Here is an 18,922-nt window from a genome sequence, read left to right on the forward strand (position 1 = left end):
CAGGGCTCTGTGTGTGTGGCTGAGGCGATCTCTGAAACCTGGGCCGTGACTAGGCAGGACACAAGCCTGCTAAGCCTTGTGGTCTGGTGCATGGATGCTAATCTTGTATTCCATGTAGCAAGGCTAGATCTGGTTACTTCACAAAACAATATTTCATGTCCAGCTGTTACAATGCTAATATACCTAAAGGGCATGGGGAAAGTTGCATTTGTATATGGTTTAGTCATAGAATTGTAGAGTTGGGAGGTTCTTGTAGTCCAACCACCTGCAGTGATGCAAAGGAGGAGGAAATTATTGAAATTTGTTAAGCATTGTAAACCAAGAAGCTGCTGCAGAGCTGTTACTGAAAAGTATTTACTGAATGACATCCTTGTGTAACAAGTTTTGTAACTTCAACACTGTTCGACACTGGCACATGTAGATTTTGCTGTTTGCTTTTCCTGTTTTTGCTCAATCATGCTTTGGCAACAAGCAGTAGAAATAAGCGGTAACATACTGGTAACATGTACTGGATTTCAGCCTGAGCTAAGTCCTCATGTATGAAATTTAGACATTTAACGGAAGCAGGAAGTTGGTGCAGCAAGACTTCATTCCTCCAAACTGTAGTTTGAATTTGCTCTCTGAGGATTATCGGTGCTTAGGAACTACTTTAATTGGCCTGCAAATGGCTTTGCAAGCCCTCGAAAGGCACCATTATTAGATTGTCATTCCAGTTATAAGAAGTTTGGGAGGATCTCTAGAATAACTTCGCAGGTATGTGAAAAGGTTGCCAGTCATTAAAAAAATTGTGTAGTCTTGCTTGTTTCACTGGGAAGCTTGTGCATTATGTGCAATGTAATCTCACCTTTTAAAATAAGATTTTCCTTTTTTAATAGCTATATTGCAGTGCTTGTTGAAGGAATTTATATTTCATGATAGTGAAAGAATAAGTATGTATGTAATGACCAACCAGCAATCACTACAGGACTTGAAGCGTTCAGCCTCTAGTGGCTTAGCATTTTTTTCTTCAGCACTATTCTCAGAGAACACATTTCACATTATATGTATAGAAACTGATACAAAGAATATGCAAAACATTCAGAACTAAAGCTTTTTTAAAGACCTTTGTCCTTGCTCCCCCCCCCTTTTGCTGATCAAAGTTAGTTCCTGGGCGAATCCTGATTTGGAGCTAAGTACGCTGTGGGTTAAACCACTGAGCCTAGCCGATCAGAAGGTTGGCGGTTCGAATCCCCGCAACGGGGGTGAGCTCCCGTTGCTCGGTCCCTGCTCCTGCCAACCTAGCAGTTCGAAAGCATGTCAAAGTGCAAGTAGATAAATAGGTACCGCTCCGGTGGGAAGGTAAATGGCGTTTCCGTGCGCTGCTCTGGTTCACCAGAAGCGGCTTAATCATGCTGGCCACATGACCTGGAAGCTGTATGCCGGCTCTCTTGGCCAATAAAGCAAGATGAGCGCCGCAACCCCAGAGTCGGCCACGACTGGACCTAATGATCAGGGGTCCCTTTACCTTTACACTTAAAAAGCTGATGCAAACTTGGAGTGCTCGGAACAGGTGAAAGAAAATGTAATAAGAAAAGCAAAAAATCACAAATCTTATCAGCTGCAGGAGGATGTGTTTTACGAGCCCTTTTCCATTGTAAACTGAATATTGTTTGTGTGTTATTCTTGCCCTCTCTCTCACACACCTTTTGTGTGAAAGTTAATTCTCGCAATACTTCAGGCATCTATAATTGTGGAGAGGTGGAAACTTTAAAAAGAGGTACGAGGGAGAGCTTGAGGTAACTCATCTCCATCTCCAATAGTTAATAACCACAACCTAACTTCAAGGCTACTCTAGAAGCTATAACCTTATTGGAACTTTTCACCTGCATGAAGAAAGCAATCCAGTTGCAATTCTTGGACAAAAGAGTAGTTTTTGTTGGGTCCCGTATTTTCTCAAAATTTATCTACAGATTCACTCCTATCTCCACTGATTTCTCAGGGTAGAAGTGGATGAGTCCTGCTCAAAAGCAGACCCAGTTCTATGCCTCTTTCCTTAACCATAATGTTTAGTAAGGGATGCATGTGATGTGATAATCACATTGTGCAGATCCCTGTCCCTGCTATATATCATTGGCTGTTATGGGAGCAGGAATAGGTTCAGCTCTGGCTGAGGTGTTATTTATTATATACTATAATGGTAATCAGAAAACTCTTATTTCAGCTTTCCCCAGGGATGGGAAGGGAGGAAGGCAAGGTTTTAAGACTTTTTAAGTGTATCTTGTAAAGTTGTTAAAACCTTGTATATTGTTTTGATTCCTTCTTAATATAACAGAACAACTACAGCAGTCTTCTTAATCTTCTGTCTTCCATATCTTGTTGGATAACAACTTCCATCGTCTCTGATTTGGTCATGCTGGCTTGGGCTAATGGGGTTTGGAGTCCCAGCATCTGGAGGGTGGTAGGTTAGGGAAGCCTGATAATATGCTATGTTTTGTTTTGTTTTTAATGTTAGAATTTGTGCCTTTGGCATGCCTACCTTTATACATAGTTCTATTAAATTATTTATGACAATGGCGTGCAGAATCAGAGATCTAGTCGAAAATATAAGGAAGAAAAATAATGTGAATGGGAAGATGGGGTACCAGTTTCTGGTTGAGGCTTTTGTTTTAACCTTGCATTTCTGTACTGTCACAAGTATTCACTTCTGCTAGTGAACTAGAACAGTTTTGCCATGACTATGCAGTTGTATGACACTGGATACATTGGGGGGAGGCGGAACTGATTGAGACTGGATTCAAACTGAATATTATGACTTGTTATTTAAAAATGATCTATGTTGTAGTGTACCTTACTCTTGAGAAAGAATCCTCTCAGTCACTCACTGTTTTACCCATGTCTCTGTTCTAAGCCTTTCGAACACGATCAGAGGAGGTGAAGCCAGTTCCTATTTTGGGAGACATAGGTGTTTAGTTCACAAAGCTATACTGATGTTTAGTTGTATTGTGATCTTGGTGGGGGCAAAATTATATATGTGGCAATCCATAATGCTTCCTTATGCCCTGTTTTTTTTCTGTTCTATGGACAGGGTATGGTACTAAAGCCACTCCTTGATGCTAGAGAGACTCCAGAAGGCTAGACTCTGGAATTCAACTTCCTTATTCTCTGGCCTGTGCTTCTCTGTGGCAAGATGGTCAGTGCTTGTTCAGTATCATTATACTGTCTTAATAAAGAGCCGTATCTTCCTGTGTGTTGCTGCAGATTATATTTCTGTTGTTCAGGAGAGCCCATCTTCCAGAGAGCAGGTTCTTGAAGCTGGGGGAAAAGTCAAATTGCCAATGAGACAAGGTGTGGTTATAAGCCAGCCTGATCCCTTGAAACATGCAGACAACTGAATACCTGGAAGCTCCTCATAATATTTTTGGTTTCTGACTTGAGGGTTCTTGGACTTCATAGTTATTTAAACTTATTGATAGAGAGGGTGCATTATTGAAAAACTGTCTGCAGGTTACACTGATGTTAGATACATATTTTGAATGTTGGTGTTTGCAATGAGGTGCTGTTAAAACAATGAAAATATAATTATCCATAGCATGAATTACTCCATGGGAGACTGCATAGTTCTTATCAAATTTGGCACCTACTAAGAAAATGAGAAGAGCCTGCTCGATCAGGCCAATGGCCCATCTAGTTCAGCATCCTTTTCTCACAGTGGCTGAACAGTTGCCTGTGGGAAACCCAACGAGCAGGATTTGAGCACAAGAGCGCTCTCCCCTCCTGTGGTTTCCAGCTCTCCAAATCAAGGGTGTGGCACCTCCTGCCCAGGGGCCAAACCTGACCCACCAGGCCATTTTGGATAAGTCACACCCACCTACCAGGTGTCAGGTATGGGGCGAGTAAGGGTAGAGCTTCAAATGAACAATTGGAGCTTAAGGTGGACTTCTGATTCTTCCCTTGCTGGAGCATTATGATGTCTGATGACTGATGTAAAAAGTCCGTTGCACAGCACTTTGGAAGTTCTTGACAGCCAGCTGTTTATCAGGTGCTTGGGAACTGCAATGCAAGGGGCTTTGCCAGCCCTGCACTTAACAAAGCTCTGAGCATTGGGCTTGCAAAGCTGCCTTCTGCAGGGATTGATTGTGCAACCAAGTTCCCCATGGGGTTTTGGTCAGGCAGGAGTGAACTCATTGCCCACGGTGATAGGTGATAATTTCAACCTTGCTTTCCGCAGGGATTAGCTGTGCAATTGAGTTTCCATGGGGAGCTGGGTTGTACAGCTGATCTAGCAGCATCTCTCTCTGCCCCACATCTTACATACATGAGGTATGTGTGTGGGGTTTGCGAAAAATGGTATTGGGGGCCACATTGGGTTCTGTGCCAGGCCAAATCTGGCTGGAGGTTCCCCACCCTTGCTTTAAGAGCCTAGCAGTGGTCTAGCCTTATAGGGAGGGGTTCCCAAAAGACAAGTGTGTCCAAACTGCAGGAAACATTTCATTCTAATGGTACCTTTTGCAGAATGGAACATGGTTTTGGCCCTCACTAAGGAATGTATTTATCAAACCTAAAACCTCATATAGTGGTGTGTTTTTTGGGGGGGGGTGCAAACTGCAGTAAATACCAGCATGCAGACTCAAAGAAGTTATTGCGGTGGTAGTAGGAAATAAAAATTGCTTACCAAGGGACTGTGGGGCAGGGAGAATGGTGCCTGCATATTTTCACAGCGGTTTACAAGAATCTAAGAAAGCCATACTGTTACGCTGGGTTCCTTCACCCCATGGAATTGCTTAGAAATTGTGGGAAATTTATATCCCCTAATTACTCCATTATCTGCCCCACTGAGTTTTCACACTAGTCTTAACTAGTTTGTAATACGGCCGCAGCCCACTTCTTTTTAAATGGGAGATGGATCTCCAAAGCTTAACAGAAGAAATATTCCTGACCTTTTAAGTCTTGCTATTTGCTAATACACATCTTCTGTTTTCTCAGCAGGTAACATCGAAAGGTGCCAGCTTAAATCCTAATGCAAAAGTATGGCAGGAAAGCATGCAAGGAAACTCGGAAGCTGCACCAGCAACTAACGGCACTGAGCAATCATGGCAAGAAACAGCAGCTGTGCCGGGAAATAGTACAGAGGGTAAGATGTCAAGACCATACTTCTAAATATGAACAATGGCTTAATCCCTTGCTTAGCTAGGATTGTGGTTATAGTGTGACTCTAAATCCAGCAGTAAGAAGCAACCAGTGCTTTTGTCCTTGAAAGCACAGTAGCTGCTTCTGGGTGCTGGTTGTCTGTAACAGAAGACATTACTTCAGCTTCAGAAGAGGCAGCTGGTTTGCTTGGATTAGGAGTGGGGAACATGTGGCTCTCCAGATGTTGTTTGACTTTAACTCCCATCAGCCCCAGCCAGCATGACTAGTGGTTAGGGATGATGGAACTGGCATCTGGAGAGCCATGGGTTCTCCAGCCCTGGCTTAGATAGAAATATATGTGAATTTGTGAGGAAGTGTATTGAAGATGTTCACATGGTTAGTACTCCTGAATGGGAATGTTTCTAAAAAGTTACAAAGGCCCAATGATGACCCAAGTATCGCGCTAAGAGGGAAGCAATTTGCTAAATGTACAGAAATGAATCTCTTTCTCACTTTGCCTTTTTCTGTTCCCTTTGTTTTCTTTTCTCACCTTTTCCTTGAGCTTTTTTCATCATTTCTGAACTTTAGTGAACATGTGACCCTGTGAACAAAAAGTTTGAAAGCTGAGGGCCATATACAACCCAAGCTGATTTGAGTTATTCCTTAGATCATGTGCGTGGTAAACACATTGGCAAAATAATGCCTACACAATTTAAGAATGGTGAAAACCTAGGCAGAATTGTGATATTTAGGATTATGCACAGCTTGAAAATTATTTGCATTTAAGAAGTAAAGTTGGCTCACTTGGTTCTGAATTCTTATGGCACCAGCCACTTTTAGTGCTTTCCCACATATTTCTAGTGGAAATAGATTTTTTGAAATGTAAGTAGACATTCCTAGGATTTTTAAGCATGTGCAGTCTACATGTAATGTCACAATGCCTCTAGTTGTGTGGCCTCTAGTTCTTGGTGGCGAGAAGTGTGAAATGTAGCCCATCATCCCTTGCATATTTGAAGTTTAGGGAAATGTAGAATTACTAGAATAAATTCTACCTATGGGAGATTCTCTGCTGCAAGTAGTTGGTGTTTTCAAGGGAGAAGCAAGGTTGCTGTTAACCTTGTTTTGCTTGATTGTTCTGTTAAACTCATACTTCAATGAACAATTGTTTCAGGTTTCAGTTTCCTGCTAATGCAGTGGGTTCTGGAGCAAACAAGATCTGCTAAGGAATTCATTTTGTTAGGAAAGGTAGTTCAGATAGACCAGAGAAGGTGGGTAGGGAAAACTGGTGTCTTTATGGAGTTTGCTTTAGCAGCTTCAAAATCTGTATTTGCCAGACTTTCTATTCCAAATTTTTCCTTTTTTCGTGTGCTGCATGAGGGGGCACATACAGCTCCAACACACAAACCAGTCTTTCCCCTTAATATTCCTCACCCCATGTGCTTGTCTTTTCTTCCTCCCTTTCCTGAATTCCCACATTGCTGCTTAAACCTGTCAAGAACTTGGGCGTTTAGAAAGAAAGCCATTTGAAGGGAATGCTGGTATTTTCCCCTGGGTTGCCCTTATAAACAGCTCTCTTAGTAAAAGCTTGATATTTATTTGCAGGTGTCATCCATTCATTGTTACTAGGAAATCTTAGGAAACTTAGGAAATAAAAAATGTCACCTAGAAAATTTTCTCATCACTGTAACACACATGAGCATGTTTCACACACAGTTTTCTGCTTTCCCAGAAACATGTTGAATATTAAACCTGGTTATTTTAATCTTGACTATTGGCAGTTGTGATCACTTCTTAGATAAGAACTCGACCAGTTACTTAAGTACAGTATGTTTTGTAACCTCAGCAGCAGTTCAAAGCTGTTCTTATATATAAAATAAGCATGTAATGCTTATTAAATAAGGGATGCAGGTGGTGCTGTGGTCTAAACCACAGAGCCTAGGACTTGCCGATCAGAAGGTCAGCGGTTCGAATCTCCGTGACGGGGTGAGCTCCCGTTGTTCTGTCCCAGCTCCTGCCCACCTAGCAGTTCGAAAGCATGTCAAAGTGCAAGTAGAGGGCAGGAAGGTAAACGGTGTTTCCATGCGCTGCTCTGGTTCGCCAGAAGCGGCTTAGTCACGCTGGCCACATTACCCGGAAGCTGTCTGCTGATGAACGCTGGCTCCCTCAGCCTATAGAGCGAGATGAGCGCGCAACCCCAGAGTCGTCCGCAACTGGACCTAACGTTCAGGGGTACCTTTACCTTTACCTTTTACTTATTAAATAATGTACTTTGAATCCACGATTAGTATTTGTGTGTGGGGGGGGAGGGACTTCTAAATTCAGCCTTCTCCATTAATCCAAAGTTGACTGAAACTGGATAAAGGGCGCAAATAATATATAAAAGGCCCAGCATACTCACTGTTTGTGTGTACAGGTGTATAAAACTACATTGTTTGTAAAGGTAACATTGATGGTTGCCAGGAGTTGGTTTTTGTTGACGTTTGTAAGCTCCTTTGTGAAGGAAATGTCTAAAAAAGTGGGATACAATAAGAATGGAAGGAAATGCATTTTCATTGCTTGCAACCTGAGCTTTTTCCCATTTGTGGCTTTTGTACTTGTGCCAGGTAATGCTGAGGTTGCAGATGATGGTGCTAAGCGGTATGACACAATGTATTCATCTTGTGAAACATCAAACAGCTCAGGTGTTGAGGAATCCGCGGCTAATGGAATGGTCTTGACACATGAAGAACTTGGATACCAACTCTATGATGTTTCTGGTAAGCGTCCAGTCTAATTTGCAAGAACCCCTAAATATAGGTACCTCCCTGTTTTTCTGGATGTTCAAATTTTATGTTTTACCCTTTGCATCAGCAATATCCATTACATATATTCTGTGGTAAAGTCCATTCGTGTGTTCTGCATGGGGATTATCAGCAAAACTCAGATTTAGAATAGTGACATGGTTTATTTGTTTCCTTCCACACAATGCACACACATGCTTGTCGTTAATGATGCAGGATGGTCTGACAATCCCTTGAATTTATAGAACCCTCAGGTTTTGTATGACTTTTAAAACTTCCAGTGGGGTTGTGAAAGAGCAGCTTGGAAGACAACGTTTGGAGGTAGTACAGTGGGGTATATTCTGAGAGTGAGATCAAAGAACTACTGACAGTGGCACTTAGGAAAAAGCTTCAGAGAGCCTGGAAGGGAAGCAACAGGTGATGTACTGTTTCAGGGGAAAATAAAACAATCTTTCTAAGAGTGTCATGCAATGTTATTGTCTTTGTCAGTGACCTTGTAGACTTGCCTGGTGTCTTCAGAAAGTATTGACTCCTCTCCTTGGATTGAATTTGAAAGATCGTGTTTATAGACATACACAGCTGACACTAGTATTTTTTTTACATAGTAAACCCTTATGAAGATGGTCCCCCCCCCCGGGGACCTTAGGCAATATATTGTCCTTAGGCAATATAGTCACACTGCAGTAAAATTTGCTACCATAAATGACACTGCATTTTGAATGAAGCACATATAAACCAGTTCCTTCCCTCAGATGTGGCCATGAACTTTCCTTTGTGTACCTGGCAGTGTGTAATATTTCAAGTGGGGGTGGGGGTGGGGATTAGGTCTCAGGACATTAAATTCTGACTGGGAAGGAACTGATGCTCCATGTATGCTTTTCCTTCCCATGAGATGTCTGTGCTGTATGTAACTTGTAATAACAAGGAGCAGGCATCATGCATATATTCAGGGCACTGTTTGTTTTCACAGACTGGGATGAGGGAAAAGATGGGAGTTCTGCATCTTTGAAACTACCCAAAAGAGAAAATTGACTTATCAAATCCCAAGATGGCAGTTTTCACCCTCATAGTAAAATAGTTGGATGTTTTCTCAACTTCTTCAGGGTAAAGATGTGCCACAAATTACTGTATGCTTTGCACCTTCCTTTGTGTCATAATGGTCTTATACCAAGGCAGTCTCCTTTATATCATTTAAAAGCTGAATGAGCTGAGACCAGAATCAGTTTGAACTCACAGTTGGACTCAGATTAACCCTAGCCCTCTAACATGTCTCTGTTGTGAGGCTACTAATAGCTACCTTTCCTCAGTTACAATATTCATGTTAACTTGAAATGAAAAGAAACTCTTAATTTTATGCCAGCTTTTAAACCATGGTGCCCAGTCGATCAGGCAGTGAATTTTTTCTAAACCAGAAAGCGGCTGTTTTCGCACTCATCATCCCTGTTTCTTTGGTTGTGTCACAAGTGACTTAATTGGACATGTTTAGGGTAGGTGAAATAGTAAAATCTTTTGTGGGTTAGAAGGCCTGACTTCATAAGTCCAGTATAAGCTTTGAAATGTTTCTGCTTGCTGAGGTGCGGAGGAGTTATAAACTGATTGTGCCATTAATAAAGCAATCCAGGAATCTCTGTTTAGAGCAGAAATATCAGAATGGATTTTCCCACATGCTAGATCATCGTAATAAAACCACTTATTAACAGTAAATTTATATTTTGTTCTACTAAAAGTTCCTGTTGCAGTGCTGGGGTACCTCCAGCCTCCCATTTGGCCAAGCCATGCCCAGCTGCAATCATACGGCGTCAGGTGTGGGGCAGGTCATGACATTGGGTGCTTTGTGGGCTGTACCTTGGTCCACACATTTGATTTCACCTAATTCTTAGTTATTCAGTGGGTGGCCTGCCACACAGGAGGTTGGGAAGATAATGATCTGCCAGTTTATCACTTCTGACCTAGAGCTATGTGCAACATAATGGTAAAAACATATTGTCAGATGCTGTGTGGTGGTAGCTCGTGAGTAACCAGGCAGGACTCCGACCTGTCTTTTACAGGTTTTATTGTGCAAATTATTTACAGTGCAGATACACAAGTTTCATGTCTGTCTTAGTCACTTGCAGAATCCAGGCGTGGCCTCTTCTGGCTTTTCCCCCAACATAAGAACTTTGACACCCCAAATCTCTGCCTCCCCTCTTTGCGTTTCAACCCTCTGCGCAAGCTGGGCGACGGAAGTGGCATGCGTTCCTCCTAGCCAGCCTGGCTAGGTGAGGCACTGGGGCTCTTAGCATCTTCGAGCCCTTTCCCACCCTGGCTGGTCCCTTCCCTCTCTTCTCCATTGGAGGTGTGGCTTTTCTCCTCGCTGGAAGAGGAACTGCTCCTCAGAAGCTTAGCAGGCTCTCTGTATCCCAAACGGCCCCCTGCCTCCCTCCCCTGTTCCGATGGCAGTCCCCTGACACATATATACAATGAAAAGTATATACAAGAATACTGTACATTTCTAGACTCAGTAACAAGATATAATAGAGCCAATACCTTAAAGCAAAACTTGTATCGTATATCAGATAAGAAGGATGGCAGTTCTTAAACCTGCACTTCTGCCCCCCCCCCCTCTGTACGTTGGGTGTTTTGTTTGTTTTTTAAAAAAGAAAAAATATTAGTAATTCACTCTCGAATACATTTTTTTCAGATGAAGGCAGCCCCGTCATTTCTCCGGAAGACTTGAAAGAATGTTTGAAGAAACAATTGGAGTTCTGTTTCTCACGGTATTGAACTCTAATGTATTGGTAAATGTAACTAGGGCTAGATATTGGCTCTTGCCATGGTGTACTCCATTTGTTTGTGGGAGTGCAACTTCCTTTGGCTCCAGCCAGCATGGAGTCTAACAGTAACTGGAGGGCAGTTTACCTTTGCTTTAAGGACTCTTATGCAAGTGGTCAATTAAAAAAAAGAAGCACATTTCCTCTTGAATCCTCCTGTTAATATTTGGCACAATGCTATTGTGACAGAACGAGGTTGGCATTGTGCCTCCTGACCCAGTCAAGATTCTGAAATTCTTATTGTAAAAAAGAAATGCAAGTCACTTTTTAAAGTTTTTGTTTGCTTGTTGAAATGTTTTCCTTTCTCCTTTGGGTTTTAGTGCTGTTTTAGTAGCAATTTTATATTGCTCCCTGATAGTTTTTTCGCTAGTTTTTGTGCTCGTCTAGTTTTCTATTACTTCAGGGTTGCATCCAACAAAGTGCTCCCACTAGAGCAAGGACCTCTGTCTGTGCAATGAACCTGCATCTTTCCTTCTCTCTCCATGTGCCCCCTGCTCTCCCAAGATATGCTCCAGAAGGTTGGCGAAACCTTGGAACAGATTTTGAGGGGTTGCGTGGGAAGGTCCAGGGGCAGAGGAGAGAGGAAGTCCAGTGAGGAGTTGGACATCCTTGCAGTAACAGGACATCTTTGCTGGATGCAACTTACTGTTGTTTTGTATTTTTTATTGATACTGTGAATTGCCCAAAGGTGAAGTAGGTTGGATATAAATGTCTATAGATCAGTAGGTAGCTGCTCCTGACAGTTCAGCATTCACTAACCAGGCCAAAACCGTAAGCCAGGTGTTTCTTTGTAGTAATAGGCAACACGTATTGGTAATACTGTATCAATATTTAGAACAAATTGGTAAAAGGATGTTATGTTGCTGCTTTCATGATGTGTATGATTCCATCCTGTGATCTTGGTATATCTCTGTTACATGAATGTGTACAGTATAGTCCTACACAAAAACATTGTATCTTTAAAAGTTTATATTTTTTCTTACTGTTTTGAAGTGTTTGATAAAACTGCCCCTATAAGCCACCCTGATTTCTGGGTATAATTTTACAAAGATGCTTATTTATTTATTTCTAGTGAGAATCTATCCAAGGATCTTTACTTGATGTCTCAAATGGACAGTGATCAATTTATTCCAATATGGACAATCGCCAACATGGAAGGAATTAAGAAACTGACAACTAATATGGATCTAATTGTGGAAGTACTAAGATGTATGTCAAACTCTTTTCGTAGCTGTATTTTTAGATGCCTTTACCCCTGGATAAATAGGTGCATTTCTGTATCTGAGAAACATATGTCTGCACCGAAGGCACTTGTTGCTGTTTTTAACTGCCGTCCACTCCCTTAAAGTGAACCTGCACTGTTTGATTTGGGACTGCTTTGGTGCCCTTCCTGTACATAAACCTATTATGTTTGAGCTATGTGAAACTGAAGGGAAATAATTACCTTCCCCTTTCATGCCCCAGGGTGAGGTTCAATGTAGCTTCAGTGAGTGTCTCCTTCTGCAGTGGGGCTCATTCTCATGTTAACCTTTCTCTCCTCAGAGGTCTGAAGGGCCTTGAGCAAATTTTCATGTTATGGAGGCTGGTGAGAGGTGAAGGAAAATTGCAAGTCCTGTGGCATAAGTGCATCATGGAAGTGAGAATGTCACTGGATGTTGCCCATAGATTTGTTGCAGTGGGTTTTTCTGGAGTAATTCCTACTTTGGTTTCTGCTTCCTCTGGTTGAAACTTCTTTACCAAAAAGGGGACAGATCAACATGAGAATGAGCAGAGGTTGTGGGCACTGAGAATTAAGTGAATTGAGTTACCCATTTCAGGATTTAAGTTGAAAATTGGGCAAAAGGGTTCATGTATGTCGTTCTTAGGGTCTTGTTGTGTTGTATCTGTTTCTGGCAGTTTAAAAGCTATTCTTTAGCTACTACTTCTTTTTAAATTCAGCTACTCCTATAGTCCAAGTGGATGAACGAGGAGAAAAAGTTAGGCCAAACCACAAACGATGCATTATTATTCTCCGCGAGATTCCTGAAACAACACCTGTAGAGGTAAGAAAACATTCAAGCATTCCATTGATATAACAAGTTGGAAAAAAAGTACCATTCTGCAGGGAAACTCATCTGGATAGAAAGGACCGGATTCAGCTGGCTTGGTGCACTTGCAGATGGTAGCACAATGAGATTTCCCCCTCTCCTCTCCTTGCACCACCTTCAAATTCATTCTGTGAGATGTGAGGAGTGTGTGAGGAGATTATTCTGTTGGGCAAACAGAAATGCTTGTCCTGATGGAAAGATCTCCATAGCACAACGTTGAGTTCCACCCACAGCAGCCAATCACCTCTCAGGATTAAAGATATTTTAAGACGTCAATCCTGCAGAAAGCTTTTCTTTTCCCATAGAGAACTTAGAATGATGTGCGTTGTAGTAAGGCAGTACTCTCTAAGGCGTTATTCTTGGTTAATCACAATAACTTCCTCCAGGCTATCAGGGAGATTTGGAATATTTGGTAGCGATCATTTCCGTTTTTGTAAAGCATAACTGAGTAGCATTTGCCATACTTATACTAAATGCACCTTAACAATTGCATTTTAAAAAATTGAGAGGTTAATTTTTTAGTTGTGAAATATTAGTTCACAATAGCTGTGGATATGGATATTTGTTTTGGAACAAGGTTGCTTTGTTTTGCAGGAAGCCTATTTGACTTAGGAGATCACATGGTGGCTTTACAGATTGTTAGCAATCTTGTTTGGAAGTTGAAGTAAAGTAATGTTTCTTATTGCGATTGCTAAATGCACTGTTCCACATTTATGTAAGCAGAGTACAGGTCATTGCTAATGTAGGTAACAGTGCTTCACTGAACTTAAGCATTTTGTACTCCAGTAGGAATTCAGAATATTTAAAAATAAAGATGATAAACATAGTACTGCATATATATTAATTCACTCTCTTTGACTTTTGTCATAGATGGGACAATGCCCCAGTTGATAATATGTCACAAAAACCTATACAGCAATTGTAATTTACTGAAATAGTCTTTTTTTCCCCCTCCAGGAGGTAAAGGCACTATTTAAAAATGAAAGCTGCCCCAAAGTGATAAGTTGTGAATTTGCTCACAATAACAACTGGTACGTTACATTCCAGTCAGACACTGATGCACAGCAGGTAAGAAAATCATGTGGTGGCCAGCATTTTACACCGCTATTATATTCTGTCCTCTCCTGGCGGGTGAGGGCAGCCAAGACAGTTATAAACCTATGTATCTCAAAGCAATCATGTAAACGCAGCCAGAAGTTGAGAAGTGGGGAGACAATTTTAAAAGACTGAAGGCAGCTAAGAACACACAACTGATTAACGTTGCCTCCGTTACCTGAGGGGTGTGGGTGGCATAGCAGAATGGGCATATCCCAGCTGATCCAGGGGTGTATTTGCTGCTTTGATATGGGTAGGAAACCCTTTCAGCTCAAGAGGCACATTACCTTCCAGGCAACTTTATTGAGGCCACTTGGCAATGGTGAGTGGCAGCAAAGGAGGGCGGAGCAACAAATCAAATGCAACCATTGTAGAGTAGGCTGGTTTCTAGACACACTCTCACACTCTGTCCTTCATCAACACAAATAAGAGGCATTATCAGGAGGTCTAGGACATATTCCAGCCTGGCAAAAGCACACAGGCTAGTGAAGATTGTATGGGAAGAGTTCTGAAGGCTAGAGGCAAAGGTTTGGAGGACTGAGAGGCAAAGATTTGGAGGACTGCCACCAGACCGGCCACCCCAGCTTTAATTTAACACTTTATGTGGCAAAGCTCTTAACTGTTCCTAAAGTAACCTCCGTAAAAGGAGCCAGATTGTTTTTCTTTCTTTTTAGTCCAGTTTGTATTTATGCAGATAGTTCCATAAGCTTTCCAATCTCTGAAGTGTAATTCTATCAAAGCGAGTCTCTCAGTGAATGTTTTTGTATCTGTACAGGCATTTAAATATTTACGGGAAGAAGTTAAAACCTTTCAGGGCAAGCCAATAATGGTAAGTTGCCTCAAGTATTCTCGGATCTTAAGTTACATTTCAGTATTTAAATGATTGGTTCAGCACTGTGGTTTTAATACCAGTTTGGCGTAGGTGTAATGTTTCTCTCCAAATTGATTTATTTTAATCATGGTTTAAAGCAAGTGTCAGAAACCAGCGGGATCTTTCTCTCGTCTCCACTCCCCCGCCTCCCACAACCAAGAGGGCCAACTTTTAACATTGGGATGGGACTGATGGGGAACTTCCTAGTGCAGCTGATCCCAGCTGCTTGTTGTTTTTTTGTAGGCTCTCTTCAGGGGACAACAGTCAGCTGATTGTCACTGCTTGCAGAGAGCTGTGTGCTGCACTTTGTCAGGGCTTCGATCAGCTGATAGCCAGGCCTTCAAAGTGTCTTGCAGAAGGCTTTGCAGGCACCTTTGATTGTCTGTGCCTGCAGCCCACTTTGGGCCAAGTCACAACTACTTGCCGCATACATGCCATTGTATATGATGGTCAGGTGTAGGGCAAGTGGTTATGGCTTGAACAGAGGTTCCTCACCCCTGGTTACAAGCATGGTTAGCATTACTGGAGTTGACTACAGTTAAGTCTAATCAGGATTGCATTGCGGACATGGTTTTGAGGCACTTTTTAGTCTTATTCATAGTGCCAACCGAACCGAACAACATTAAACTATGGCCAAAGCACACCATGAAAGTGGGAGACGAGAGGGTAGCACATCCTTGATGTGAGGGAGAGTCTGCTTCAAGCGGTGCTTTGCAAAGCTGCAAAGAGCATTTTGACAGGTGCACAATCCCACCTTCTGGTGAATCATGCTAATCCTGGTCAATCATGCTCCTCATTCCAGCATTAGTGGAACTGCTTGCTCTTGCTAGCATACCTACTAAGCAGATCTGTCTCAATAATATTGAATGACAGTGTTAGATTAAATAGTCAGTTTTAATTGTTGTGACATTTTGGAAGGAAGGCTTATATTGGGTATTTGGAATATAGAACTTCATCCCAGAAGCAAACCGAATTGTAAACTTTGTTGAAAGTGCATTCTTAGCAATTTGTAAAAGCTAGTTCTGCAGGCTAACCTGATAGATGAAGGAAGTAGTACAAATTATTGTGGCTTCCTCTTTTCTTTTACTCTGACACAGACCTTTTAATGGCCTTGTCGCCATGTATAGTAAATGTGCTGTGGTTTCATCTTCCTTTTACAGGCCAGGATAAAAGCCATCAACACATTTTTTGCCAAGAATGGTTACCGGGTAGTGGATTCCAGTGTGTATGTTCAACCTGTTCAAACACAAGCACAGTTTGCCTCACCACTGTTTATGCAGCCTGTATATAGTCCTCAGCAGTACTCCATCTACAGTATTGTGCCTCAGACATGGTCTCCAAACCCTGCACCTTATTTTGAAACACCACTGGTAAGCTTATGCTTAAGTCTCATGTGTGAGTCACCTGGGTTTATCTTTCTTTGGCGGCTGAAGAACACTGTTATGTCATTAAATACCACTTGAGTACCCGTATTTTTCGCTCTATAACACGCACCCGACCATAACACGCACGTAGTTTTTAGAGGAGGAAAATCCGTAGGCATGCCACCCGTAGGCATTCCCTCCATAACACGCACAGACATTTCCCCTTACTTTTTAGGAGGAAAAAAGTGAGTGTTATGGTGCAAAAAATACGGTATTTTTAAAAATAGTCTTTAAGCATTTTCAGTACTAAATACAGATAAACTGTCTTATTCAAAATTACTGAGTGGTTTTAAAGGCCTGCTTGAAAAACCGTGTGATTCTGCAGTGGAATAACAATAATAAATTTGAGCCTTCTCTAGCTATGAACTACAATTAGTGGGTTTAATAATGTTCAGCATTCTACTAGTCGCTCTGGAAGTAAGCTACTGAGGAGTCGAGGCCTTTACACACAGACCTTTTAATTTTAAACTAGTGATAGATAATCACTGCAGAAATTCACACCTACAGCCACTGGGATATGGGTTTTGGAGAGATGTTGAAGAAGCCCTGCTATGCAAGATTATCCTCAGCAAGCCCTGCCTTTGAAACTGGGAATTCTTGCTGTTAATATAGAGAAACCACACATTGGTTTTCTCCTCTCCTTGCTTGAGCTAACATATCTTGTCCCCATTTTCCTGCCTTCTTATGTGAGCCCTGACTTTCTAGCCTTTACATACTCTTAAGGAGAATATCTCCACTCGGTATAGCATTACCTCGCCCCACAGCTAAGTATTCTGTTAAAGGGGAAATGTATACAGTTGGTGGAAATGTAGAGGTAGGGAACCATACTTAACTTGGTTTTGAGTATACTGTTGTGGTCTTCAGTTTTCTAGTTAAAGAAGCTTTGTTTTCATTGGGATGAGTCCTCTATGCTACCTCTTGATATATACTTTGTGTCTGCTGCAGGCTCCATTTCCTAACGGTGGATTTGTGAATGGCTTCAATTCACCAGGATCGTACAAGACAAATGCTGCTGGATTAAGTATAGCTCGCCCATTCCATAGAAACCGGTAAGAAAACTGGCCACACCCTTTTTGGGAGTCCTATGACTGCATCTGTCTTGTTAGCCATTCTTTTGATCAATGCAGCTGTCTCCCTTCTGTCTGTTTAGCCATTCGGAGACAGGTTCCAGTTCAGAGAACTTTCAATTCCAAGCTAGAATTTGCTTCCACTGTTCCTAGGATTAGCTAGGAAACAGCTTCATAAATTTATATTTGCTATAGCTCACCACGCAAAATGTTTTAAGTCTTGGGTGTAGTTCGCAATAAGATTTGCTGCTGTTCTTGTGATATGCATGGGCCATGGGACTGCTTCTTGGCTGCAAGCATGTCTCCACCCCTGTACTGAAGGCAATGACAGGTTGTGAAGGGAGGAAGAAACCACAGATTTTTACCATCCTTGCTGTGCTCAGGAGAAGCTGCTTTCACAGTAGCTCCACAAGGTGTGAGACCAGCAGCAGGGAGAAGGTAGGGAACTTTCAGAAACCCTTGCCCACTCCTGTTTGAACTAAGCAGAATTTAACCCCCACTGTTCAGCAGTGATTAAATCCTGCTGCCTTAGGTGCACAGCCAATGCAAAATTTAATACTTATCAGTGGCATCAGCTGATGAGCATGTGGATGAGGTTTAGGGGAACAGGCTATGTGGGCCAAATTGGACCCCTTGCAGGCCAAAATTTGCCTGTGATCCAGAGGTTCCCGACCCCTGCATTGCAGGCTCATTCTTCTGTTGTATTGAAGTGTTTATCAGTGACACACTTAAAGGAATGCTCTCTCCAGTTGGGTGTGCAGTGGAGGAAGGTGTAGTGCAGTTGTACAGTACAACATCTCAATGACCAGTTCATTTCAAGCTACTTCTGTTATAACCGACATATTGTCTCCACCTCTGTAATTCATTTACCAAATTAGACTCTGTTCTGATGCAGCTGTAAAGATTTGAGTGTAGATATACTCATTCATAAAAGAAAAAATCCAGTAAATAGGAGCAACTCGTAATTACTGAAAATGATAGTGTGCTAGGTTAACACAGTCATTGCTTTCTGTGAGATTTCGTCTGCAAACAGCCTTTGTACACATTTGGGGAGGCCAAAGTTCAGGGTCGTCAGACAGTATCACTAACAGAAGTTGGACTATGATACAGTAATTTCAGCAACAACGGGACCGGTGGTACTGGTGTTTTAATTTTAACTGAAACTCAATAAAACTTGGTTTGTGCAGGCACTTGGCTTTCTAAAGCCTTTAGTAAGACAGGCTGAGACATTTTGGTATGGACTGAGTTTTAGATGCCACCAGCATGTGGAACCTACTTTCTGTGGAATTGCTTGTACTAAGTGAAAAGCTGGGGGAAATGTAGAAGATGCTGAGAGGATGTCCTCTTTGTGATTATCAATATCTTTCATATCCTAATTTACAGTTGCCATAGCTTGGAGATTGACTAGAAAGTTTCAGCATCTTATGCTTTTAATCTAAACCAGAAGATGTTCTGGTTTAGGCAGTATGAATGTGTATCTGTCTTTTCCAGCTGTTTTAATATTATTACATGACTATATAGTAAGCTTTTAAAGCTTGGTTTCAGAGCTGTACAAAATTATCTAACCACATTGGAAAGTGATTTTCTCCTTACAAAAGTATTTTTGTCAGTGGGCATACATTTTAGGAAAACAAATATCTTGGCCTGCCTTAACTATGCCGTGCCCCTCCCCCCCAGCTGAA

At 41.8% G+C, this 18,922-nt stretch overlaps 1 protein-coding gene across 1 annotated transcript in view; it reads left to right on the top strand.

Annotated features, from left to right (window-relative positions):
- Positions 1–18,922, top strand: part of LARP4 (La ribonucleoprotein 4) — a 37,025-nt gene that overhangs the window by 5,154 nt on the left and 12,949 nt on the right. The window contains exons 2-10 of the mRNA XM_053375101.1: positions 4,963–5,110; positions 7,710–7,862; positions 10,567–10,642; positions 11,769–11,905; positions 12,635–12,738; positions 13,741–13,851; positions 14,654–14,707; positions 15,910–16,119; positions 17,119–17,222. Coding sequence (XP_053231076.1) covers positions 4,963–5,110; positions 7,710–7,862; positions 10,567–10,642; positions 11,769–11,905; positions 12,635–12,738; positions 13,741–13,851; positions 14,654–14,707; positions 15,910–16,119; positions 17,119–17,222 — 1,097 coding nt within the window. The remainder of the gene's footprint in view (positions 1–4,962; positions 5,111–7,709; positions 7,863–10,566; positions 10,643–11,768; positions 11,906–12,634; positions 12,739–13,740; positions 13,852–14,653; positions 14,708–15,909; positions 16,120–17,118; positions 17,223–18,922) is intronic.

Source organism: Podarcis raffonei, chromosome 2, assembly GCF_027172205.1.
Source record: "Podarcis raffonei isolate rPodRaf1 chromosome 2, rPodRaf1.pri, whole genome shotgun sequence".
NCBI lineage: Eukaryota > Metazoa > Chordata > Lepidosauria > Squamata > Lacertidae > Podarcis > Podarcis raffonei.